This window comes from Pteronotus mesoamericanus, unplaced genomic scaffold, assembly GCF_021234165.1.
Source record: "Pteronotus mesoamericanus isolate MK-2021 breed Mesoamerican mustached bat unplaced genomic scaffold, CSHL_Meso_final contig_27, whole genome shotgun sequence".
In the NCBI taxonomy this organism is placed as follows: domain Eukaryota; kingdom Metazoa; phylum Chordata; class Mammalia; order Chiroptera; family Mormoopidae; genus Pteronotus; species Pteronotus mesoamericanus.
The window spans coordinates 1627813-1655800 of record NW_026555115.1 but is presented as its reverse complement, the minus strand read 5'-3'; the positions used below and the strand labels follow the sequence as shown (position 1 = coordinate 1655800).

The window sequence follows — 27988 nt, the reverse complement described above, 5'->3', positions numbered from 1 at the left end:
CCGTATGCCCACAATCATCATATTATATGTGAAGCCCACTTAATCTTCTGGGAGTCCCTTTTGTGCTACAGATATAATTTTGAAAATGAACTCAGACAAGAAGCACTTCCAAATTCAAAGTGTGACATGCCCCAGTTTTGCCTTGCCAACCTCTTCAGCCAATGCTAATCCCAATTGTTAATGCTGGGTAATTCCATCCCTGATTAATCCAATCAAAGAACATGTGCCCAGTGTCTCTTGTTAACACATCATGGTTTGGTTCCTAACCTACAGCCTGCTGCCATCTGCCACAATATGAGAGTGGTTACAGGTTGACTCTTGGGAGAGGAATCTCCACCACCTTGCTTTGGGCAGTTGGAAAGCCCTGCTCTGTATGTGCTGGTTTGAAATTCAACCTCCTAAACCCTAAAATGGAAATTTTATAAACTTCACAAATTAAGAGTAAATAGAACAAAAAAAAAAATCTCTTTAGAAGCCATGCCATGCTGAGATTAAGCCATTAGACCTGAAACTGCTCCATTCCCACCCAGCAATGCCTCCCCCATCCTCTCTGCTTCTACCGCTTTCTGAGAAGAGAACCAACCCATCACCCTTTGCCAGAGCTAACCCACCCCCTCTCACTTTTCCATACCACTGTCTCTTACCTCTTCTGGGAACGTGAATCAGAAAGCACTCTCTCTCAGCCAGCCCACGGGCATGCTCAATTCTCCTCAGGGAAACAAACCCACACAACCTGCCCTCCATTCTTTCCTTCTTCCATCCTCCTACCATCGAGCCTTTTTTAACTCCCTCAAGTACTCGTTGCAGAAAAAAAAGCTATTTACAATTATTGGATCTGTCTCCTCTCTCTCTAATCCCCTAGCTCCTTCTGGCCTAGCTCCTTGTTCCCATTTCTCTTCTGAAACTGACCCTTCAAATGCCACCATTAAGCTTCCAATTGGGAGATGTAATAACTTTTTAGTCAACCTTCACCTTGGTCAACTCTGCAGTTTTGGGCATTCCTGTCAGCTATTCCCTTTATATCCTCCGCTGTCCTGGTTCGCAGGACACACCACTCTCTGTGATTCTCATCCTAATACCATGACCAGCGCTTCCTTCCTCCTTTGACTCCGTCTGCCTGGCGTTCTCCAAAGCCCTGTCCTTGGCTTATTTCTCTTCTTCAACTTTCTTTTCTCAACATTAAGCATTTAGCTCTTTGTGAGGGGTGAATGCTTGATCTTTACCTTCAGTTCTGAAGATGGTACTGAGCTAGCCATCTCTAGTTGCACCCGCCTAGTGGATATTTCCATTGTTACCTTCCTTACATGACTTAAAATCAACAGGTACCAAACTGACCTCATCATTTTCCATCCTAAACTTACTCTAAAGCTATTTTTTTCCATTGGCACCAACATGCATTCTCTCCCCCAGTCATCTGAGTCACCACCCAGGCTAGGCTATGCAGCATTGTCCTTCCTCAACCTCCGCCCGATCTAATTATGTACCAAATCCACCGATGTTGCTTCAGCACTAGCCTTCTCATACCACTCCTCCCCATCCTCCCATGCTCCACTTTAACTCAGGCCCTCGGTGTCTCTTATCTAGGTGATTTTGTGTATTTTTGTGTTACCTTTCCCCTCTTCTATTTTATGAAGACAGCTAAACATCTTGTGCATCCTTAAGCCTTTTTTTCATTGGAGAAAGCACACTTAATGCCTTTGAGGGCAACAAGAGGAGAGGGGATGCTTTAAGGAAAGAGGAGAGATCAGCAGACTTAAAAAGGAAAACAAGTGGAATACTATTCAACAACGACAAAAATACTAAACAACAAAAAAGGAATAAACTTTGACATTCACAATGGATGAGTCACACGGGGACATTATTGGGTGAAAGAAGGTAAAGGATTTTATTCATATGAAATTCTACAACTAGCACACTCATCTATGGGGATAGAACTCAGAAGAGTGGCTGCCTGGGGGCAGGAGGAGGACTAACAGGAAAGGGGCACAAAGGAACAACATCCTGTCCAGCTTACAAGAAACTCCACTGTGACCCTACACTAGAATAAGTGGGCTGGGAAATAATCTTATTTATCTTTAGTCATCTTTCTTAAATGTATGTAAAGATCACATTTATTTCAATATTTAATATTAGTCGTGTTTGGGTCTTATTTAAAAGTTCGGTGATGTTTTTGTGGCCAGAAATATGCCATGGAACTGAACCCTTGTTTATATCAATTAGCCTATGGCAACATTGTTTACTTAAAAGTCACAGCTTTCTAGAACCTAACGATGACATTGAGGACTTACCTGCATCTGGCCAGCCTGATTGCTGGGGACGTCAAAGGTACCTGAAATAGGGGTTTGCACCTCATTAGGACTGCCACGCAGGGGTGAGCTTCAGAGAACTGTGGGCGTGATACCTCCAGGCAGAAGACACAGTGGGCTCAGCACCATGGGCCCCGCCCGGGCATTGTCAGTGAGGTCTACAGCTCCCGTCAGGCCTTGATGAATCTGTAGGATTAGGGATGAGATTGGCAGTGACAGCTCATGGAGGAGAGGACAGCAAACCTCCCACCCTCCCAGCCCTCTCGGAGCAGGAGCAGGGAAAAAGAGCAAGGGGAGGGAAGTCAGACCCCGGATATCTTCACCCCAAGTTGCCTGAACAGCCTCACCCAAGTTGAGCTGTGCTAAGGAGCAGGAGCTTTGAAATGACTTGAGACTGCAGTTTTCATAACTAGATCGGACCACAAAATAGTGATTCACAATGAACTTCACAGAGTAGACTGGGATTCACTTCCTCCTAGTTCCTTCACATGCAGTTAGTGGAGGGGAAAATAAAACTGTTCCAGGTGTGTCCATCAGTGAAGTCATCTTGGTTCCTCAAACCAGTTACTGAGCCCAGAGGAATATGCGGACAGAAACACAGGTAAGTTCTTTGTCACTAGCTCAGAACCTAATATAGTAACTTTCCTTAAGGAACCAAGTACCAGACAGCAGAGCTTTCAGGCTGTACAACAAGCATGCGAGAACTGAGACCAGTGAGGAAAGAGGACAGGCTAGCTCACGATGTGGACTTTTAACAAATCATCTCTGGTCACCTACTTCTTCCTACTATTTCTTCCTTCCTATTATTTCCTACTTCTGCTGGTTTATGAATACTTGCATATCTAAGTTTCAAGTAAGGAAAAGTGTTACTCTAGGTATAAGTAGGGCAGTGACACAGATCCCCAACGGACCACTGAGAGCCAGAGATTCCTGTTTCTCACAATTCCTCTGCATCAAGGGCAGGGCCCACCTAAAAGGTAATGTAGTAAATTGAGACTGCTTTTTGATGCTGCTATATTCACATCTATTACTGTCTTCAGTGGTTTCCCTGAGCTGTACTTAATTAATGGTTTATTTCACTTTTCCTCAATCAACTTGGTAGATGAACAAAAGTAAATACACGAAGGCTTGAAAACAGATCAAGTTCCAGCGCATTTATTTCGGCCCATTTTCAACAACAAATGACAATCTGTATTTCCTTAGATTGGAATCTGACAGTTTATCACCTCTTTGAGTCCCTGTGCATCTATTTTATCTCTAATGATAGTGCTAATGGGGGGCCTGTTTGCACTCATCGAACATTATGACAAACACATCTATCCATTGACATTTAGGTAACTGCAGACAAATGGAGCTATAAAAAGCTTCAATTGCGCATTGCCTCATTGCCTAAGGGTAATTTGTACTTTATTAGGCAGAGGTGGGACTGTGATGAAGAAGGTACCACAATATGTTAGGTTTCAAACTTGGGTAAAGGCTCAAGGAAATAGCCAAGATGTGAAGCTTCTGATTCAATGTGGAAAGTATTTATTGAACATCTACTATATGGTCAAGACAAAAAAAAAAATCAAGGTGGAATTTTTAGTAAAGACTCCACCCTCTGGGAAGAGATAATTATTTTGTGAAAGAAAAGTTTCTACACACAAAACCACTAAAGAAACAGGATAGAGGCATATATATATATATATATATATATATATATATATATATATGTATATATTATATAAATACATTACACAAATATTCAATGATAAATTGAGAATTGTCAAAATGGAAAAAAATAATTGTTTACTTGGTCTCATATCTATATTAAATAAACTGTTAAAAAATGACAACTAAAAAATTATTTAATGCAACTGCCTTCTGGCAGTGTTCCTGATACTCAGTTAAAATCAGTTTCTCCATCCTTTTATGCTTTACTCTTGGAATGTACTTCTGCTCTAGCCCAACAGGTTAAGACTTCAGGAGCAAACCAACAGCCTACGTCAAGTTTATTGACCCATTACTACTAAGGAGACTGACTATACGTGGAAGAAATGTAAAAATTAGAAGATCTAGGATGTGGACCCTGAGAAGACAGATTCATTATGAAAACTCCAAGAAAAAATTCATCTACTGAAACAGACTCCCTAATAAAAGCCCAGTGGCCATTTGCTGACAGGGGCTCCTCACGCACTCTGAATACCTAGAACCAAGAACTGAACTCTTGGCTTCCTGCAGGATGCCCTGCTTGTTTACACCACCTGCTTAACTGCAGGGCAACGCTGGTTTTATCTTTCTACCAAGGAACTGAGACCTGCCCTGTCCAATCAGAACCACACAATTTGGATGACTTATTTACATAAAATGAACCTAATAGAAAAGGCGGCCTCTCCTTTGTATTGGTGGAACAAATTTAGGTTGCTACCTGTTTCCTGGGCTGCAGTAACTTTTTGGCTCAAATAAATGCTTTTCATTTATTGCAATCTAAAATTAATTTTGGTTTACAGGGGTAAGGGTGACGTTTAAATACATCAGCATTGCAACAGGTTCAGAGCAAAGCAGGGGCTGTGTGTAAAAGGCCAAACCTGAGGTTGGAACTGTGAATTGGACCTAGGGGCCCTCTATCCTTGGAAACTCCAAAGTTCAGATATGTAACGTTGTGTCCCAAAACCCCTTTTCTGAGGCTCTGCATCTCATTTGGGAACTGAGGCAATTTTTCTGTGTCAAAGTAAATTATGTTATAGTGGGCTATTTCATTTCATTCTTACTGATATAATCTCAAGTAGCAAAATTTCTGATAGTCTATGATTTCAGAGAGCAAAGTTTCTCAGCAAATAAAAAACCAGTAGTCACTTAAAGGGAGCTGTTATGATGTTACAGCTGCAACATGTTCTTAGGAGAAATATTGTTTTCTATTAACTCTGCAGCTGACTTTATCTATGTCTGATAAATATTTATATTTTCTCAGTCTGACCTAATTTTCCCTTTCTCACCTGCATTACAACCCAAAAGACACACCACCCTGCGTTTTGGTTAGTAATGTTCAAGACTCTCTCCATGCTAGGCTATAAATAAAAAATGCTTGGTATCCCCACCAAGGTCCAGCACAGTCTCCCATGTGGTAGATGCTTAAAAATATTTCTCAGACTGAACTTGATTACAAGAAATAACAACATTTCAAGTTCATCAAAGATGGCACATCGGGTCCAAGGAAAATGAAGATTAGGCCAAGTCAAGTGGCAGGTTAAGGAGCTCTTCCACAACAAAAAGACCTCCACACTTGCAAAACTAAAAGCGCGGACTTTTCTCTCCACTGGAAGAAACATTATTTTAACAGGACTGCAACAGGAATCCCATTCAGGACAGTTTGTGCCTACAAAGGGAACTTGTAAAGGAAATAGGCAGCTACACAGCCAGTTAGCCTTCTGTGTAAATCCTGCTTAGGAACAATACTTTAAAACCTGTGTCCTTCTGATTTTGCTTTTTATGAATGGTGACAGTAGTCAGCTTTTTCTTTGTCTTATCTTACCCTAGGAATACATTGCTTTAAAAGGCAGAGCCTATCAAGTTTTTATTGCTCAAGTAATGTATGTTCAATCATCTCAGTGCAAATATGTCATCTTTAAACAATTACACCCATTATAGAGAACATAATGAAACCATTTGGAGTGGAAACTGTTCTTAACCCCGCAGAACCTCCTAAGTAAAGGGCTTTTGTGTCATAGGAACACTTTCCACTTCATCTCATCATGAAATGTTAACACACTGCAAAGAGCTGTTTGTAAATTGGTTTGGTGGGTGTAAACCAGAGAACAGAAAGTACAGAAAGCTGTTGTTCACAAGACCTAAAGGCATGACACTAAAATTCCTACACATTTAACAATTCTAGGGCAATCTTACTAGGATTTGGTGAACACAAAACTTCTCATCTGGTAAGTTTTGCTTTGCACCAAACTGCAAGCAAGAGTTCATTAGCCAACAGATTACTAAATTAAAACTAAGTTTAGATTACTAAATGAAATCCATTCTTAAAAAACATTCCTCACCGAGAGTTCCACCATGTCCTGTTGATCAGCCACACATGGGGGAACTGGCTGTTGTCTCAGGGCGGACACATAAAACACACATTCAGAGGCAGCAGTGATAACAAATGTCAGCAATGCCTCTCTGGAGGGAAGACTGCTTTGTCTTCATTCAGTGCATGGAGCCCCCTCTTGAGAACAAGGCGACATGATAAATGTATTACTACAGCTGTGTCTTAGAGCCTGCAGCGCCCTCTTCTGTGCAATTCAAAAGCTCCCCCACTAGGAAGTATCTCAAGGCAACCTAAAATACTTACGCACTGTAAAAACAATACATGGACATTTACTCCATTTTTAAAAACATTTGTATTTAACAACAGACAGCTTTGATCTCAATCTAAAGAACCCCCAAATTTACAACAGCCTTGGGGAATAGGGAAGATCTTTTTTTTTTAATACTCACCTGAGGACATGCTTATTGATCTGAGAGGAGGAGGGAGGGAAACATCGATTGGTTGCCCCACACACGTGCCCTGACAAGGGAACGAACCCCAAATCTGCAACCTAGGCATGTTCTCTAATCAGGAATCAAACCCAAGACCTTTTGATTTATGGGTTGACACTCCAACCAACAGAGCCATACCGACCAGGGAGGGAAGATATTGTTAGCTCTCCAGGCTTCAGTTCATTTTGCAGGTTTTAGGATACTCCATTGTAAGAGCACAAAGAATTTTTTTTTTTTTGAGAAAATATAATTTCATTCCATGTCCAGTGACTTAAGGAATTTTAATCACTTCTTTCTGCTACTGTTGCTCACTCCTGAGGATGGGCCCAAGCAGGAAAGCTGCTTGGGAATGGAAAATAATCTAGCCAAGAATGCAGGTGACCCAGAGCTCACTAAGTCCAGGTCTCAGACCACCACAAGTTCTTAGTTGTTATAATTTCATGATTTTGACCAGTTAAAAAGTTAAAGATTTTCTGTGGGATACACTAACCACAAAAATGATCAGAATACAAGTGAGAGACGGTTATATCCTAAGTAAATATATTCTGGAATACAAATCCGAAGTAAGTGCTCTCTCATGCTAAAGCTCAAGTATCTCAGGACCAGGACACCTATGGTTAGGTCTATGCTTAAATAGTAAGAGCAACTGGCTAGTTTCACATGTAAAACCAACCACTCATGGAGTCTAGATCACATGTTGTGAAAATAGTTTTTTGAGCTTTTTCTCTGCATTAAAAAACTTCATTTACACTATATACAATGAAAAAATGGGGGACATAAGTTGATGGGTGCCTCAAATCTGCATGATGAACTAAATGCAGTTATCATGTCTGCATAACTTATGGAAATCAGTCTTAACATGTCTTTCACTTTGCATCTTTTCAGTGATCTGTATCACTAAAGAGAACGGGTACAAAGTCTCACCTTAAAGAGAGTCTCACCTTGTAGAGAGAACACTAGCAAATACCGTTATAAACTAAAGATGAAAAAAAAAGCTTAGAATGTTACCCAATCCCTTACTTTTGAGGCTTTCCTTAATGTTAGAACATGACTTTGGTTCTGATATTGAAATTTTAATATATTTTGCTGTGGCTTGGACATTCTTTTAAAATTCCAGGAGGCAAAAACCATGTACTCACTATTATATCCTTAGCACCTTGAAAAGTGTTTAGCATATAAAATGTTCCAAATTGATACTGCCAAATAAATAAATCCCACTGTGAATTACTGTCACAGCCTAAGAAACATCTTTGTTTTTACTGGTTACGGATCTATTGCTGAAAATGACATTCTTTAAATGGGAAAATAAAATGTGTTATTTTCATAACCCAAATCCAATTTGCTTTTCACAGCAGCAAATCTAACTGAATAAATTCATTTATGAAGGGAGGGAAGACACCTAGTGGATGGATTGAGAGAATAAACTCCAAACTCCCATCTGCCACTTTATCTCCTGCTTAATGTGTGAAAAAAGTCATGTCTTCTTTGTGAAATAGGTCAAAAGCAAGTAGTTACTTCAATTTCAAGAATACCAGATCTTCTACTTGGGGTTTAAGAAGTCATTCCCTTCCTCTTGGGGAAAAGAGAGTACTTAAAACCATTTCACTCATGCTTCCAGTGCCTGGGGAATAATGTCGAGTTGCGGCTTTCCATTTTATGAAGGTGAAGACAGAGAAATAGAAAAAGATAGCACTGCTCAGATCAAGTATCATACTTCTTTTTAAAAGTAAACATTACTCTGCCTGTGTCCTATTCTCTTTAATTATTGAATCAAAACAGTGATAGGCTCACAAATACCATTTTACAAGTCTCTTTTGATCCATATAACTTTGTTCAACAAATTTGAGCATTTGCCACATGTCAAGAATTGTATTTCATAACATTATCACAAACTTTTATTTGTAGCCTAAAAAAAGTTTTCCCAGGCTTAAAATCAGTTGAGGTACTTCCTAATTCACAAAAATCTAGTTTTGTCACTAGTCAGTTTAACTTTCAGTGTCAGTGAGCTCTGAAATAAGGTACACAACTTTAGCACCAACCTGGAGATTCACAGACCAAATATTCAAGAGCTCAAATATGCCACTTGGCTTATATCAAGGCAATTTCAAGTACCAATTGTATACAGTCCTTCTTATATAATTCAGTCTCAAGTAGACTTGCTGAGCTTTAGGTTCTTGCTATGAGTCTGGCCCTTCAGCTTCGTAACCACTGGCCTTGTGCGCAATTTGGTAGGCATTTTTAGGTCATTTGATACCTCTCTCCTCCAAAGCATCTAGCACAATAATGCTGATTATCAGCTCTCCCAACAAAATGGGTCAGAGGCTAAACAACATTGCCAAATGAATTTTGGAAAAAATCTAAAAAACCATATGCTACTTAACATAAAAACATAAAAAGAATTATTACCACGTCCTGTTTTGCCACAATTTATGTAGTCTTTGCAAATTCCCTTAAAACGTTTTCTCATTTGTAAAATGTAGCTGGACCAAACTCTAAAAATTCAATGTAACTGTCATGTGTGTGGGTGTGTGATTTCAAGTTTAACTGCACCAGTTTTTAAGTTTTTCTGTCAACATTTTAAAGTCCAATTTGAGAATGGCAGATATCCTCCAATCTTACCTGCTACTCTCTTAACTTGCTTATAAATCATATCATGCTCACCCCTCCCCCAATTACTTACACAGGCTGTTTAAGACACCTTGCCGACGTACTCTCCATCTACCAAATTTTATTCATCTTCCAAGATCATGGGAAAAAGAAATCAGGCTATTCCAGGAGAAACTGTCCTATATAAAGTTAGTCAGCCAGCTTATGAATGTGTATGACATCCCAGCTAAGCAAATGGCACCAAAAAACAAGTCTCAGATTTCCTTAATGCCCAATCTCTAAGCAGGTTAAAAATTTGAGAAAAACACTATGTACTCTCAGTAAGAGAAAAGATGTATGGCTCCAAGTACTGTATCAGCTTTCTAATAACCCTCCAAGTTAAGGTTAACAATCTACTGCACCACTGACTCACACATTGAAAATGGAGAAAACTTTTAAGTCATCATCTCTAAGTGGTTCAAAATGGGATTTAGATGAAAATCAAAATTGTTAAAATCCAGAACTGAAAATTAGTAGTATTTCCGTTGATGTTCCATGTTATAAAACATGTAAGGGCATTTCAGTTAGCACTGTACAGTGCTGATTTAGAGCACGCAATCATTTACACTATGATGATTTCAATATTATCAAAGATGCCTTGCTGGTGACGTTCAGTGAATCAAGTGCTGGCCTACGGAATGAGAGGTCACCAGTTCAATTCCCAGTCAGGGAACATGCCGGGGTGGTAGGCCAGGTCCCCAGCCATGGACACGCCAGAGGCAATCTATTGGTTTATCTTTCGCATATGGATGTTTCCCTCCCTCTTTTCCAACCTCCCTTCCTCTCTCTAAAAATAAATAAAATCTTAAAAAAATAAAGAACTAATTAAGGAACTATTAAAACACCTATATCCAAAAATTTACAACTTAATAACCCCCCCACTTTCATGTAGATCGTCACTGTTTGAAGGCAAAAACTGGTGAAACAGAAAAATGTAATAATCCAATCTTATTTTCTTGATAAATACGGGTATTTTTAAAGGAACAAAAGTTGTAGTTCAAGTAATTAAGTTTTAATTTCAAAATGGTGATTTTATTCACTCACTCACTAATCCATCAGATACACTCACTGAACCATGACTATGTGGCTAGGCAAAATCTAAGGCACTGGAAATACCAAGCAAGCAGATCCTACAGTGAAATTACTTCCTTCCATGATTCTTGTATGTAATATCATTTTAAGAATTTTAGGTGCACACATTTAAACCATAGACACACTCTTAACTTTTACCTTACCTTTTTTTCCCCCTCGCCATCACCTTTATGAAGAGAAATTCTTTTTTAAAAATAACATTGCAAGGGAAATTTTTAATTTAATCTTTATTGTATTTTTTCCATTACCATTTAGTCCCCTATATCCCTCCCCCCAGCACCACACTGTTGTCCACGTCCATGAGTCCTTTGTTCTTTTTCTTTTTTGTTTAATCCTTCCACTCCAACCTCCTCCCTCCACTAGCTGTCATCAGCTCTCCATCTATAAGTCTGTCCCCACTTTCCTTGTTAGTTTAGTTTGTTCGTTAGATTCCACATATGAGTGAAATTATAAGCTTATTTAATAAGATCTCTCAAATCTCTGGGCAAAATATTCCTCACTCCTCTGAGTTTGTCTTTACTATCACACCAGCCGTTGAGCTCAGAACAGAATGTTTTATTCATCTTCATGTACAGTACTTGAACATCAGTATACAATAAAGAAAGGCCTCTGGGGTCAGAGGCCCAAGACTTGATACTACTACATAGGTAATATGAGTTGTAGTGTTTGAATAAAAGTGAAACTATTCTGACTCAGTATCTTAGTTTCAATGAAAGTGACCAAAAGTGACAAAATTCTAGAAAACAGTAAAGAATTATCATTTCCTACATCAAAGTAACAAAAAATAGTACTTTTCTTCTAGTTTTGTTATTTTTTTTTTCAGGTTTTTTTATTCAGTTGTCATTTTTTCTAAATCATTCATTTCTACTTTTGATCCCTTTTATTCTATCCCTGTGATCACTGGAACAGTGTTAATACAATTCTAAATTCAGATAGGTGATACTCAATTTCAGCTCCTGAGTTCCAAATACATCTCTTAAACTCGGTTTTGGCATGAAGATTACCAAAGACAACCAGAGATTTTAATTTTTCAAGGCCAAACAGGTTATAACAAAAGATCTGGTATGCTGTAAAACAAATTATGGAAGAGGGATGAATATTTACACAGTACTGGAGAGTTATGAATAGTGAGTAGCACAAATCCCTTTCACTGAGGTCTAAAAACTTTCCAGACCCTCCAGTAGGTCTAAGCAGTCTCACGTACGCTCAACTTAGATGTGGTTATGTACCTAATTAGAAAAACAAAGTACTTATTTTTAGGATGTGTTGTGAAGGTTCCCCATAACCTCAATAACAACTCTGTCCTTAGCCAAATGCATATATAGGCTAAGTGCTATTACAGATATATGTTCTAACACAGGATTCCAATATGAGAGGGAGGATGTTTTACTCCTGACATTTGCACGTATTTTGGACTGTATTTTAGCTAATATATGTAGTGCCCATTAGCCTAAGTTGGAATATGGGTGCTAACATTTGAAGAAGACTGCAGACAGCTATCCAAGGCACTCATGACTGTTGATTACAAACTACAATAAATTAGGGAGTAGGGGGTCACAGAGTTAAAGTTGGGCTTGTAACAAGAGAAATCACTGGACTTTATTACTGACAGATTAGTTCACTACTGAGAGGAATGACAACTCTTTACAACTCTTTACAGTGGTACCAGTTTTTACATTGAGGAATAATTCACTCCCTCAATGTTACATGTAACTCTGGTACCATTTTTAGGGTAATCTGAAAGTTTCTATTTATATAGATATATGCTCTAGGACTTCTCTTTAAAAACTAAAGAATAAAGAACTTATCACAATAATTCATATTATTACTTCTAAAGATTATTTCTAGAAAGAAGTGCAAGAACAGTTAGTTCAATCTGTTAAAATAACCTTGAAAAGAAACCAAAAAATTGTAGTAGGAGACCTAAATAGACAACTGTGTGATCTCCTGAGAAAGGAAGATAGATCAGAAGAGGGTGATTACTTGCAGTACATGCCATTTACTAATGTTTGAGGGTTAAGTTGTGAAAATTTACTAAGAGTAGGCACCACGTTAGACAGCCATCATCTATTTTATTCCTGTCCATTAATATTCCCCATTGATCAAAGTTCTATTACAAAGGAGGCAGCTAGGTTATATTTTCAGGACTCAAAAATTGCATAAAGCTAGATATTACCATTACCTTATATGTAAACTAAATTAGGGCCAAGAAAGTTCAAAGAATTTGTCCAAGATTATTATACAAATATGTTCCTTATGTTTTAAAAATAAAGACAAAAATAAAACTTGAAAGAGTTGTATCACCAATTTGTAGAACCAGAATGAAAATTTCAACCACTTAACTGTTTATTCAACGTACCATGTTCATGCAGTCTGACATCAAATCAGTGTTACAGATTTGAATTCATCTTGGCCAACCTGTACACATAAACAACCAAAGATTCTACAAATTGAAAAAAAAAAAAAAAAAAAAAAAAAGATACACAATGACAGAAGATGTAAAGAAATAAGAGAACTGTTTCTATCATACTATAGTTCACTCCTATAAAAGCACAGCAAAAGTCCCATCAGGAGTCTTATTTTCCCCAATAAGCATAAGCGTAATACAAAATTTTTGTCCTTCACATTTTCTTATCAGTTAAGAACGTATTTATTTAAATTTGCATGAGACTGCACTCTGCAGCTTTGTAAACATGTTTTCTGGGCTTATTCATTCACTATTCAACCATCCCAGCTATAAAAGATATTTATGACAATGCTAATGGTATTTTATTGAGCCAGGGGCATGAAATCTTTAATGCTTATCAATTTATTTCTATATCAAAATATACCTGCAACAGTGTATGTAGTAAGTTCCTATCTGTGTAAAATAAGGGAGGTATATTCATTGCAATATGCACAGAAAAGTACAAGGACACATAGACATTTCTAACAGTGTAATGATGAGAAAGTGAGACAGGCTAGGGTGGGAAAGAAACCTACTTTCACTATTTACTCTTTAGTACTGTTTGAATAGTTTTAATGTTTATGAAATATTTTTTCAAGTAAAAAAAGATTTTTGATACTGATACTACTACTACTACTACTACTACTACTACTACTACTACTACTACTACAGGATATATAATTTGTTCCTTACTCCTACACTCAAAAAGAATTAAGATTCATATAAATAATATAATTTTAAATATCCAGTTTCATTCTAAATAAAAAGTAAAGTTTACACCCCAATTCTACTTTTCTATTAGAAACAAAGAGAAACACTTTGTTCTTTAACTTTTGGACTAATCCTATGTGTTTTGTTAATGGCTAATGAAGTTCAAGTGTTCACTGGCACTACTGCTTAAGTTCTAGAAAAAGCCTACAAAATCTCCCAGTTTTGTCTTCTATAAATAACGGGTAAAATTTGAAGTTCACAAGAAATTTCCTACCATGTACATTATAGAGATTTCAGTGAGTCCATCTGCTCCAACAGAAATAGAAATCATAGAAAATACATAAACAAAGTAGAATGACACTGCTTTAAAAAAAAAAATAAACATTAGAAAAGGTGATTCAGTTTTAATTTATTTTCATGACGTTTTCTTCATGATCCAGGTATCTTAAAATGCAAAGGAAATTAACTTTTCATGGTATGTCAGGGACTGGCACTAAAAAAATTTTCAGACTGCAAATGAGTTATACAAATGAAGTATCAAATGGAGATCCAGTTATCAAAATGAAAGCACTCAACATATTAAAAGTTCACAATTATTTGTTTAGAGCACATAAAAAAGTCAACTTTCTAACCAACTGTTGTGATTTTAAAGAACTATTGCAGAGATTTGAAGAAAATAGACTGTTAACTTATAAAGATTAAAGAGCTTGAAACAAAGACCAAAAAGAAATTTGTGCCTTTATTAGAATGGTGTTAGGCTTTAACTAAACGAATTTTGGTAATCAAATTATTCATTTTTTAATAAGAAATGACACTACAGAACTGCAATACAGGTCCAACAGTCTTGTCTTTACTTTTCCTTTAAAGCAACGAACAGAATGCAAGTAATCAGAAAGCACTACCAGGCCATCAGTTCATCCAAGATACTAGCTTCTTAGTTCCAAAAGCACTTGCAAAGGAAACCACTGGGGCAGCACAGAGGGATGGCAGCAATTCATAATAACCGGAATCCCATGAGTATGTGTGCATGTCAGGTCTCATGAGGCTATTTTTTGAATTTATCCTTTACTTGGTCACTGTCTTTGTACTCAAATACTAGTTTTTCTTTGACTTTTTTTCCTCAAAGTATAAAAAGTATGAAATATAAACAAGCTCTTGCACTGCACACTTAGAAGTGTACAATTCAAGCATTATAGAGCTATCTACATACTGATAAATCCCATCAAATCTTGGATAATTCAATAATATACAAAATATCGGGGCACAGAAAGAACTAAAACCCACTTCTTTTTGTTACACACAAGATTCAAATATTCAATCTAAAGAAAAACACAATCATTTTTGGCTTTCCTCTACATTCGCATGTTGATATAGTTATTAAAATATTCCTGTATAATTATGTTTGGTCTCATTATTTCAAGTAAGGTTTAAAACCTCAAACCAGCCATCCAGACAAAACAAGTAATCAGAAAGATTATTTCTTTCCCACCTCCCTAACCCCAATAACTATGAAGTCAATTTTACGACATGACTCCAAACACTGGATTGTGACGACAAATGCTAGGTCCGATTTCTTCATAATCCTTTTTGGTGTGGCATACTTGGTAGAACTCAGGCTGAAAACAAAAACATGGATTTTCATAAAGGTCAAAAATCTACTATTTTTCAATATGCTTTAAAATAGATTTGTTAAATTTAAAATGTTTGTTATTAGCCCATCAATACTACTTGAACAAAGCTTAGAAACTCTAGCAACCATGACTGAAAATCACCTATAAACTTACTCAGATTTGAAAAGGAGTGTTTAACTCGTGTTCCTTCACCTCTTCCTCAACACCTATTTGTCCTATATTTTGAAATTTTGAGGAATGGAAGGTTGATTCTCAAATGCCAAAACTATTGTATTAAAGATTTCCCAAACTATACATTGAATCACAATAATCTAAAGAAGCAGCATTAATCTGAAGTACAGATAAACACTCTTAGTTATGCTACAAAACCTTGTAGTCAATTTGCTTTCCTCACTCTAGGTCTGGAAAACCAACAATTCGATGCTCTGTCAAGTTATCTCATTTCTAAAAGGGCAAAGCGACAAACTCAACTAGGTTGTATGGCACAAGTGAAGGCAAAATTAAGGAAAAAATACTTTTATCTCTTATTTTTAATGGTTTTAAATTCAAGATTGTATACTTTTCAATAATTCAGATTAAAAGCACCATCATTTTATTTAATACTCTGTCCATTATGGGATAAACCACCAAAATTTATTAGGCTAATGATATTTTAAAATACCTTTTAAAGAGGCTTTAAGATGTTTTGGTTTGGGAAGAGGGCTTTTAGAATTCCCTTTACTTGGTTTAGACCATGGTACTTCCTATACAGTGAAACATTACTCTTAACTCAATGCTTTTAAATATTCACACTAACCTTCTGATATCTGTATTACCACAGGGTTAAAAATTTTTCCCTACAGATAAATTTAAACACTCTACATGCTCATTCTAAAAAAATGTCTAGCAAGCAAAGAAAAATATGAACATAAACTCTAAATGACTTGCACTTTAAAAATACCATGTACGTATGTGTCCAATTTTAAAACTTTAAAACATTTTTAAAAATTTGCCTTTGTTCTTTGAAATATTTTAATTATTGAAAGATTCTTCTATCTAAAAAAACCCAAAAATCAAATTATAAAAGTAAGCTTCATCTCATTTACCGTGGAAGCCAGCATTGATCCTCCAAACCAAACTGCGTATCGCTGCATGTGGTGTGTAATGACTTGTACATCAATAGGTTTTGGCTAAAAAAGACATAGTAAGATCGGTTCAACAGTAAATTAAAGTAACAGTTTCTGTATTATTTGCTTTAAACTTAAATTTACACACATCAAACATAATGTCTCACATACTTGAAAATAAATAAAACTTTAAAACATGAGGAGGTGCACACTGGGCAAAATGATACAGAGGAAAATTATTAACCTCATTGTATTTTTTTAAAAACCATAACCACACTGAGGTTGGGGAAGGGGCTAATCCAAGTAACTTGTGAATCCAGGATTATAACTATGCCCTCAAACTGAAGATAAAAAGAAAACAAATACTGAACTCTAGTTAATAGGCCTATTTTTTACAGTGGTAAAGATCAACAATTCTGAAATTACTATAAACACATTTTCAGGATTACGCAAAAATGTAAAACATAACTGTAGATAACGGAAGCCAGGTTTCTCACTGTCAGAGAAGGGCATTACAAATATCGAAAGGTAGAAGGCTAGAGTGACCCTTTGGTATTCTGGAACTGGCAGTATCAGTATGAATTCAGTTTTAATTTACATCAAGAACTATATATAGATGTGCATACGCACACAAACACACATACATTCTAACTCTGACCACCAAAAAGGCTTCGAAGCCGTGAAACCCAGTAGCAATGAATACACCTAGTGTCCAAAACTTGATTTCTTAATAGCATTCTCCATTAAAATTAACAAGGATGCCTTGGGAGTAAGAAAGGGATGATTCCTAGTTTGGAGAAGAGAATGCACAGGATGAGCCTGGGATATCTTGCTGTTCCAAAAAAAGTAAGAAAGCGCTTGAAGAATACTGGGACCACATAAAAAAAGCTAGGCCCCATTGCCCAAATTTGAGAAAATATGAGTATCAAAATTAATGGTATCAATAACATGTTAATATTAAATCATGATATTAATGATATAGCCTATGGAATAATATGAGAAATCAGCCATTTATACAGATATTAGGGAAAACTTATCCATAAGTAAAATGAGACTAAAAACCACAAAAAGACTGATGGAATTTACAAAATACCATTTGGCAACTACCACGGTAATAACTGTTTTAGGAAATATGAATGTTAAAATCAGTGATTGGGAGTTTGATGATAATCAAGATAGTTATATAGTCTGAAAGAATCTCCTCATAAGATTATTAAATGTAAAAGAAAAAAATAATGTTATAGTGGAAAAATCTGAGACCAAATGATCTAAATTAACATATGGGATAAATCATGTATATCTAGTGATAAATGCACTAAACAGAAACATCATTTCTATGGTATTACTGTCAGAAGTACATAAACTGAAGCTAATCGCAAGGAAGCATCAGACAATCCCAAAATGAGAAACACCATGCAAAACAAATGACCTCTACTCTTTAAAAACATTAATGATTAAAAAAGACTAAGTAATTGTTCCAGACTGAAGGGACATGGTAATTAATTAAAATATGTAATCCTAAATTGAGTCCTAGACCAGAAAAATATATGTATTTTTTTCCTTGTGCTATAAAAAAACAATAAGAGAAATGATAAAATTTGAATCAGGTCTATAATGAGACACTATATTGTACCAAGATGAAATTCTTGATTTTTTAAAATTGTAATGTCCTTTTTTTAGGATATACACACTAAACTATTATGGGTAATAGGCTACCGTATGTACAACTCATTCCCAAACAATTAAGAAAAAAATAATTTTTGCATGTGTAGGTATGTGTGTATATTGTGTATCTACATATATTTATAAAAACAGAAAAATAAGCAAACATAAAATACTAACATTTGGGGAATCTAGGTGAACAATATAAAAATTCTCACTAGGTTCTGCAATGTTTCTGTATGAAATTATTAAAAAAAATATTTTTAAGCTTACAAAATGTCTACGGAGTAAAATAAAAGGGAAAGAAACAGAATCCTGTATCATGTTTCCCCCTATATCACTAAATGTCAGTACAGTGCTGATGTCACTGCAGGGGGGGAGGGGTTGGGGGGTACTCCTCATTTCTTTTAGAAATGTACAAAAAGCTTTAAAAATAAGTTAAACAGTTTTACTTTATTGACATACTATACTCAAAAAACAGCATTTTTTTTAATTTCATGTAGCTGTAATGAGTCACTCCCTACAAACTAAACCAGTGATTTTCAACCAGTGTGCCTCAAGAATTTTTAAAACGTGCAATAAATACCTGTTTAGTCAGGAGCACTGACCTCTTTCCCCACAGAATGTCCAATAAAAAAAATGACAACAGCCAACCACACAACAACAGCCATCCGGTGTGAATGAACCAAAATTATACTTTTTTTTTTTTGTCAGATTGGCATAAAATGTAACATTTTTTGGTGTGCCAGAGAATTTTAGTAATTAACTTGTGTGCCATGGGATCAAAAAAGGCTGAAAATAACTGAACTAAATAAACTACAACTTAAACATACTTTTTAACTGCACTATAAGGGATAGGTTTCAGATAATCAAAATTCAGGGGCTGAAAACAGCTGTCATGCAATTTCAAGAGGCAGCAAGCTCTAGAGAGTTGTATTTTACTTTTTTAAGTAATTCTGGTTGATTATGGTAGCCTCAAATGGATCCCTCATTCTGGGTAATTTTCCAATTGAAGAAAATGTGTTTTATTCAGCAACATATCCTCTGAATCACTGTTTCTGTTTCAATATTTGACATTTAACAAGCATGAACCCTAATCTCTCTTACAGCTACAACTAAGAATATTTTCTGGAACTGGAGATAATATCCTAGAGGAATCAAATGACAAAAAAATATAGATATGAATCTATAATATTAACCACTCTCCATTAGAATACCTGACAAGTTCTTCTTACTTTCCTAAATAAAGGCAAAAGTTGGTAGACATTTAGCACTCCCATTTCAATAATCAAGGCACCCTCAACCTTCCCCCCAGGAACAGAATAAAAACCAACCTTCAATCTACCACCACTCAATTCCTCACTTAATTTCAGCCTGGCATCTACAGTTCTTTTCAAATCTCTTTGCAAGCGACGTCCGAAGTCCCTGAACATGGTTGACCCTCCAGAGAGGACAATATTCTATATTAGGGGAGAAAAATAAATACATAAGTATGACCTTTATTTAAAAATAAAAATTTAAAAGATAAAAAAAGGTGCTAAAACTCTATTATAGCCTTTTTGAGAGGGGTGTTTTAAAATTTAACATTCAACAATGGACAGAAAATACTGGAAGTTTTTAACAGTATGACCTTGAATAACAATTTAGCTGCAAATACTGACCTTGTAGAGAGGACGCCTAACATCAATAGGACAATTCTGAATTACTTCATCTACAACTTCTGAGATAGGCTGAGTAAAGTCTGGATTAGCAAACTGAAAAGTAAGTAAAGTTGGATATATAACAGAGATTAGAACACAACTGACCTAAATATCCCAATTAAAAATTAAGTTTTAAAACATTTTTAACCTCATGTCATAATGATTTAAACTGTCAAACAACTTCCACCTCAAACCTACCTCAGATTTTTTTTAACCAATCTGTTAAAAAAAAAAAGAAATCTGAAAAGTATGTTGTATGACACACATTTACCTAACACCCCAAATAACTTCTACAACCTGAGAACCTGTCTACAGTTTAAGAGATTTAATCTGCAAAACCTAGACAGAAAATATGTTCTATAATATTCATTTTTAAAATGTTATCAAGATGTTAATATACAACTTGCAATTCTCTAGTGACCTTTGTTAACCATAGGCTTCAGTATTTACCTAAAATAATACACACACACACACACACACACACACACAGATTAACTTTACCATAATACTTTCCCTACCTTTAAGATAGTTTATATGCTATACCACAAGCAAGTAAAAGGCAGAGATAGGATAATTTATTCCTGTGCTGTATCTCTCTACACCCTTCTCACCACAGTTTAGTTAAGAATATACAAAAATAAAAAATTTACAGAACCTTTAAATATTCACATAACTTGGATCCACCCACAGAAAGAAATAAAATCTGATTTGAATATCTTTTGAAAAAGCTCAGGGGCTATATAGTGTTGTAGAATCCCAGGTGAGAAGTAGAATCCCAGGTAATATGAAGTAAAGCAGCAAGCAACGAATATTTAGTAAATAAGGAAAAAAGAATTAACAATAAACGAATCAACAATAAATTGTTGGAGGTTATTCAATACTTTAATACTAATAGGCTCAAATTAGGGTCCCTATTAAGAATATTTTTAGGACTTTTCCTTTCAGCAAAAGGATCAGTCCTGCCTCTAAGTGCTCCCAGATCAGGTCGTTCTTCATATTACTGCAAGTGATTTTAATCAAGGAGAAATATTCTCTCTCCTCTGAAAAATTTATGGAGAATATACCCAATAAAACAGCAATACAAATAGCTCTGGTTGCCCTGGCTGATGCAGCCAGCCTGTGAACTGAAAGGTCACCAGCTCGATTCCCGGTCGAGGCATACACCTGGGCTGCAGGCCAGGTCCCTAGTTGGGGGCATCGGAAAAGCAACCAATAGATGTTTCTCTCACACACTGGTATTTCTCTCCCTCTTTTTCTCCCTCTTGTCTCCTCATTCTAAAAGTAAATAAAATCTTTAAAAAATAGCTATGTCAAAAAGATTTTAATTCCTTAAAAAAAAAAAAAGCACAGTGCCAAACCCATTCCTTCTAAATATAGTTCTTGTATTTGTGATAAATTTAGTAGTTCCAAGATAAATATCCTTACTCTTTCAGACATTATATCTTCACTGTTCAAGTTTGGACACCGATACTTTCATCTAATCAAAACAAAAAACAGTGTCCTTCAAATAACAGAGGAACTATGACAGAAATTATCTGCAACTATAGGCAAAAGAATCTTAAAATTCACTTGGGAAGTGACACAGTTCATACGATACAAAAAACAGGTCTATTCTTGAAAAACATGATGAACTGAACACACATATCTAATCTTGTTCCTTCGCTCTGCTAAAAGCACCACTAAAGAGAATTCTTTTAAAGGTATAATCCCAGGATGTCCATACTGTCAACTCCCCAACGTTCACCTTTCACTGATGCAACAAGCTGCCTCTATCAGACCATCCCACTGAAATTGCTCCACTAGAATCACCAATAATCTGGATGCTAAAAACCTATGAGTACTTTTCAAGTTTCCTCTTTCACCATACTGTACCAACTGACACTACTATTTAACCTCTCTTCTTCAAACACTACCTTCCCTTAATGTTAGTACCACAATCCCTTGGCTTGGCTTCTCCCATTCTGCAATCCTCAGTATTCTTGTCAGGCTCTCTTACTCTGCCTGTCCATAGAGTGCTGGTGTAGACTAGGGCCCCATTCCCTCTTCTTCCTATACCCTCTCCCTAACCAATCTCTTCCTTTGTTCCACATGTGGTGATGACTGCATATCTATCCTCACTCAAGAACCCACCACAGTTCAAAACCCATAGAATCCAACTGTTCATTGTGGAACCTTTTTAAGATACATAATAAAGTCATTTCATGTTTCTACCTCATCTATCCTTCCCCTTCACTGTTCCTAATTTGAGTGGATGGCACATCTAGTTGCTCACGTTACAAACCTGGGAATCCTCACAGATTCTTCATACTCTCGCTGCTCTCACATAAGCAATGAGTAAGTCATTTTGATTCTATTCATTTTCTCTTACCCTCTTTCGCATTCTCATTGACCTACCGACACTATCATTCATCTGAAAAACTGCAATAAACTTAACTATTTCCAACACAATTGACAACTCTGTTCCAATCTATCCAATTCAGTGCAGCCAGAGTGACCTTTCTAATATCATACATAAACCTGTGTCATTTCCATGCTGAAGTTTTCTGCACAACTACAGAATCCTTTAACTCCTTTGCATAGCATATTAGTCCCTCATGAACACCTACCTACCTGGATCTATCTCCTACCACTTCCTTCCTTTATATTTTACTACCTAGTTCTTTCATATATCCCAGACCTCTACCCAGCTTATCTCCTCTGTCAGAAATATACTCCCTTATCATACCTCCCTAAGAAGATATCATCCTTTAAGTCTCAGTTCAACTGTTATTTCTAGAAAAGTTTCTCTGGCAAGCAACCTTAAGATGCCCTTTGCTTCTATTCCCTCACCTGACACATGCATCCCTTAAAGCAACTACACCTGTTTTTATCTCTTATTCTTTAAGCTTAATAAAAGCAAGACAAAATAGTTTCTGAATATTCAATGCTTAAATTGAGATCATGACAATCATATTCACTCACTATTTGCTAAATGAACAAACAAAAGTAGACATTTAACATTATTAATTCTTTAAAAAAGTTAAATTTCTTATAAGTTACAAGAACTTGTCATCATTAAAAGCACCTATTTTTAATTAATCTAATATAGCCTGTATGTTACTAACATTTCATAGAAACAGAAACAGAAGACTATTTTGCTAATAATTTAATATTTTAATGTCAATTGAAGGCTCTGTTAAAATGGTCATTTAACATTTTGTTTAAATAATCATAAATTTTAAGGACTCCCCTCTGTCTATGACCCCACAAACACAGGGGTTGTAGACCCCACATAAGCTACAAATACTAAAGGTTTTATTTTTCTAAATATATGAAAAATAGTAACTGTTTAGCCTGTTTTAACACAGGTCATTTTTCTTCCTTGAAAAATATAACTCATTGTAGCATTTTAGTATACGAAAGAAAGTTCCTGAGACTAACTCTCCCTAAATAATCTTATAGTTAGTTAATATTTTTAACTGAGTATTTTTAAACAATTCTATCTAAAAAAAATTACCTCTGGATGAAAGAAGATTTCAGGTCCCAAGAATCTCTCATAACCAACATCAATGGAAAATTCTTTCTTTGAGATAGCATTGATTCCAGTATACTGTTTAATCCACTTTGCTCCATCTGTGTCATACTTGTTAAATTCTTTTACTAAATCTGGACAGACATAACTATAGCGCTCCTAAAACAAACAAACAAACAAACCAAACAAACAAAAAGAAACAGGTAATCTTTTTCCCCTTATAGCAAGAACAGTTAAAAAAAAAGCACATTTTCAATAAACTAGAAACAAAAACAATTTTCAGAAAATAATATTAGGAAATTAAGCTGAAGAAAATTTTAATGGAATATCAATGTATGTGTAGTACAAATAAACAACTCATCACCTACACTTAATTCCTGGCTTCATATATGAATAGGCTATGACTTGAAAAATTAAAGAGTGAAGTTCCACTATTTCAATGTTATTTCATGAAAACATTAATTAGTGTCATCCAGCATTTTTACTGTTTCAGTAATTAACAGAGTCTATATTCTAGAGAAGAGAAAGTATAAAATACACACAGAACTGAAGAATAATAAATGATTAATCCACATAAATTAATATAAATCCTTAACACCTATCAGGAACAAAACTGACTGTGGTCTAAGTAAATGGGCAAAAGAAAGGCTGAAAATATACACTATTCTTTCTCACTGTATCACCTACAAGTCTGAATTGTTGTATATTTGGTCATATGTCCCAAGTAAAAGTTAACATCTAAAATTCAATTAAAAAATGTGATGTGTTATAACATTCTATTTGCAATTTTTGGACACCTGACTGTCAATCTCATTATTTCTTTACAAAGAAAAATATACATCTCACATATTTTACATATCAAGACTTCTATCCAAGATAGACACAAACATTATTATTGATAATCAAAAGACATAAAGGGAAAGAATATCAGAAAATAAAAGATGATTTTGTTATGTTATATTAGGTCTTTTTTCTCCAAACTTTGGAAGTAGGAATTACATAGAAATAATGACCCTTAAAATGCACTCAGACTGAGCATCAGTATTCTCTAGAATAGATTTAAATCCTTTGTGTTTTTGTTATGTTTTTTAAATGCCATAGATTTCCCAAAGATGTTAAAACAGCAGTGTTCATATTTTAATTTTTTACATATTTAATACTGGTGTCACCAACCTGGGGTGACTTTTGGTAGTCATTTAGTAATACCTTTACTACTTAGAAAGTAGCAAATTCATTTTCATCCCTAATCTTTAAAGAGTTAGAAAAACCTTACACTCATGCAAAGAGATATAAATTAATGAAGGTTTTTTGCCAGGGCAGTTTCCTTATACATATTCAAAACATGTGATAGATTCACTGAAATTTTTTAGTATGTTGACAAATGATATATTTAAAAAGCAAGGCTAAGCATTTTGATAGTTTGTATGAAACACTGATATAATAAGGACTTACACAGCATATAAATTATTAAAATACCTTATACACAAGCCTTCACATTTTTCTACTTGTGATAACACCTGAGCCAACTAGTCTATATCCAAAACAATCAAATCGAAAACATTTTGTAACAGAAAACAATTAGAATTAAAATAATGAATTTAGTGACAAAATTGAGATTGAGAACTCTGAAGTAAACTAATTTATTTTACAAAAGGAAATAATCACCAAAATATATGTTAGTCAATTGGTAGAAATGTTATTCTACGTTAAGTCCTCTCAAATGTTGAAATGTGAGGAGAACAGGCAATTGGTTGATAATCCCCCCAAATTTCCATACAAGAAATACAGAGAAAATATATATAATTAAGGGTAATAGTTTGGTTAACAAGTTTCCTTAAGTGCTGTTCTTAAGAATTTTTCATGTTAACATTATAAATTTAATTTTAATTTCTAACTGAATCTCTCATCATTCTTTACCTTTACTGCCTTAGCAGTTTCCAAGGACTGCTCTGGAGGGATTCCTACTTCTCGGTCTCTCAGCAATTGCTGAATAAAATATGTTATATCTCGTCCTGCGATGGGAATGTGCTTAATACAGCTGCCAATCACATACCCTTCTGCCTAGAAAGGAAGAAAAAAGTATCAAATTTACTGTCAATGTTTTCAAAATTAATATAACCTAAATAATTAGCTATTAAAGACCAATACCTCAAGTTAGTGCATTTGTATCTAAAGTACTGTTTTATCCCAGGATAATTCTTGTAGTCTTTATTTCTCAACTGTATTCCTCATAGTTTACCTTATTATAGAACTTCTAATACTATACAGGAAACAAGAATGGCTAGCAACTTAAGACATTGACGGAAATGGGTCAATAACAGAAATAATGATTTTCAGAAGTATTCAATATTTTACATAGCAGACTTCAGATGAGATGATTTTTAAATCTTCCATAATTTCAATAAAAGTTTAGGTTGCATTGTAGGAATCTGATCATTAATTCACAAACTGGCTATCATTTTCCCCAATGAAGTAGGTACGAATTTCACAAGTCAGATACATTGCATGCACCATCATAATGCCAAAGTTCTGCACGATGAATTCATAAATTTAGTGATATAAGAAAGAAGTACAAAAAAGAAAAAAAATTATCAAAGTTAAATTTCATTCACAAAGAATGTCAGGGATATCTTCATCTGCCCATGACAGGATAGCTGTGGTTGAATTCACTCTCTCACCTCAAAAATACAACAGGACAAATTATATGAAATTAGGTTTTCAGATACCAGAGAACAGGCAGAGCAGGGCAGTGATACTTACAAGAAGGGAAAACAAGTAAGGTGAGAGCTACAAACATCCCATCTTGCTGCCCAGAGAGAGTTCTTAGGCAGTGAAAATGGGAGGAAGAACCCAGAATCTCGTGGTTTCATTAAGTTGAGGATACAGAATTTAGATTTCAGGGATGTCAAGGTGGCTACAGCTTGCAAGTGAGACTACTAAAGTGGAAGGAGCAGCACACACAGAGAGCTCTGGAGATCTGAAAAGTGTCACCTTAGCTGACTAGTAATCATCACGTGCATGTGAGAAAGCCATTAATGTCACAGAAAGAACCTCTAGAAAGGAGTGGGCAGAACAATCCCCAACTCATACATAGATGGGATTAGTTTATGTTCCCATTAGCTGGAGTTTCAAGACCTCAAACATAGAGCACCTAATAGACTCTTCAGAAAAGTACTGCCTCAACATTAGGGACATAGTAGGCCTACAACAAAATGTTGTTCTGGGTATGCTTAATAATGTTTTAAAGGAGCCTGTGAAAGGATCAAACACATTCTTAGTAACTTAACTGTGTCCCAAGAAAAAAACTTAAAATATTTAAAGGAGCCCAAAAACCCTAAAACTTAAACATGTGAATATATAGTACCCAATCAAAAGTTATGAGCAAGAAAGAAACCAGGAAAATACAACCCCTGACCAGGAGGGAAAATCAATCAACAAAAAGAAACAGAAATGTTGTTAAAGATATAGAATTAGTAGACAAGGACATTAAAACAACTAATATACTCCACATGATCAAGATTAATAGAAACATGAGAGAGAGAGAAATGGAAGCTATAAAAAAACCCAAACAGAATTTCTAAGGACAAAAATAAAATATCTGATATTAAAAATACATTAAATGTAATTACAGCAGATTAGACAGTAAGTAAAACAGAGAACTTGACAGAAACAGAAAACTATCCAACATGGTACAGGGAAAATAAGGTTAGAAAAAATTAAAGCCTATCAGTTAACTATGAGATAAGGAAGTAAACAATGGATAGAACAGATACGTGAGGAAGTGGAGGACAAAAGCTTTTCATATATGATGAAAACTACAAACCCAAAGATCCAAGTAGCTCCATGGGAAGAAATGAAGAAAACTACATTTAGGTACCATCACAATCAAATTGCTGAAATCTAGGGAATGTGGAATATGTAAGGAGGTAACCTGACAGCAGCCAGACAAGAAACATTACATTCAAAGGAACAAACACTGGAATTACAGCAGACATTTTCAGAAACAAGTAAGTCAGAAGAGAACAGAACTATATCTTTAAAGCACAGAAAGGAAGAAAACTGTCAACCTAAAATTCTACACTATGTAAAATTATCTGTCAAATAAAAAAAAAAAAAAGACTTTCAATAGACGTACATAAGTTGAAAAAATTCATAGTAGATCAGCACTATAAAAAACATTAAAAGCCATCATTAAGACAAAGAAATGATGCTAGATGAAACTACAGACTTTCAAAAAGGAATCAAGAGTAATGAAAATGGTATGTGGATAAATATAAAAGAATTTTATGTGTTTTTCAAAATCTCTTTAAAAGATGATTATTTGCTATGGGCTAACTTGTAACCTGTTCTTCACAAACTTATGTTGAAGTGCCAATCCCCAATATCAGAATGTGACTGCATTTAGAGGTAAGGGTGTTTAAAGAGGTAATTAAGTTAAAATGAGATGATTAGAGTGGGCTCTAATCTGATATGACTAATGTTCGTAAAAGAAAAGGAGACTGGGACACAAACACAAGGTCTTATAAGCCAAAGACAGAGGCTTTGGAAAAAAGCCCTTCTAAAAACTTGACCTCAAACATTTTAGCCTCTATATCTGTGAAAAAATTACTTTTCTATTGTTTAAGCTACTCAATTTGTGGTACTAGCAAAACTAATAAACAACCTACA

General features: G+C 35.3%; 1 protein-coding gene across 1 annotated transcript in view; it reads right to left on the bottom strand.

The window, feature by feature from the left end:
* Window positions 1–14102: 14102 nt before the first annotated feature.
* Window positions 14103–27988, bottom strand: part of ACTR3 (actin related protein 3) — a 56669-nt gene continuing 42783 nt past the window's right edge. Inside the window, exons 7-12 of the mRNA XM_054574985.1 lie at window positions 25238–25381; window positions 23306–23479; window positions 19771–19863; window positions 19444–19569; window positions 16427–16510; window positions 14103–15326 (exon numbers count right to left, since the gene is read on the bottom strand). Coding sequence (XP_054430960.1) covers window positions 15231–15326; window positions 16427–16510; window positions 19444–19569; window positions 19771–19863; window positions 23306–23479; window positions 25238–25381 — 717 coding nt within the window. The 3' untranslated portion in view covers window positions 14103–15230. The remainder of the gene's footprint in view (window positions 15327–16426; window positions 16511–19443; window positions 19570–19770; window positions 19864–23305; window positions 23480–25237; window positions 25382–27988) is intronic.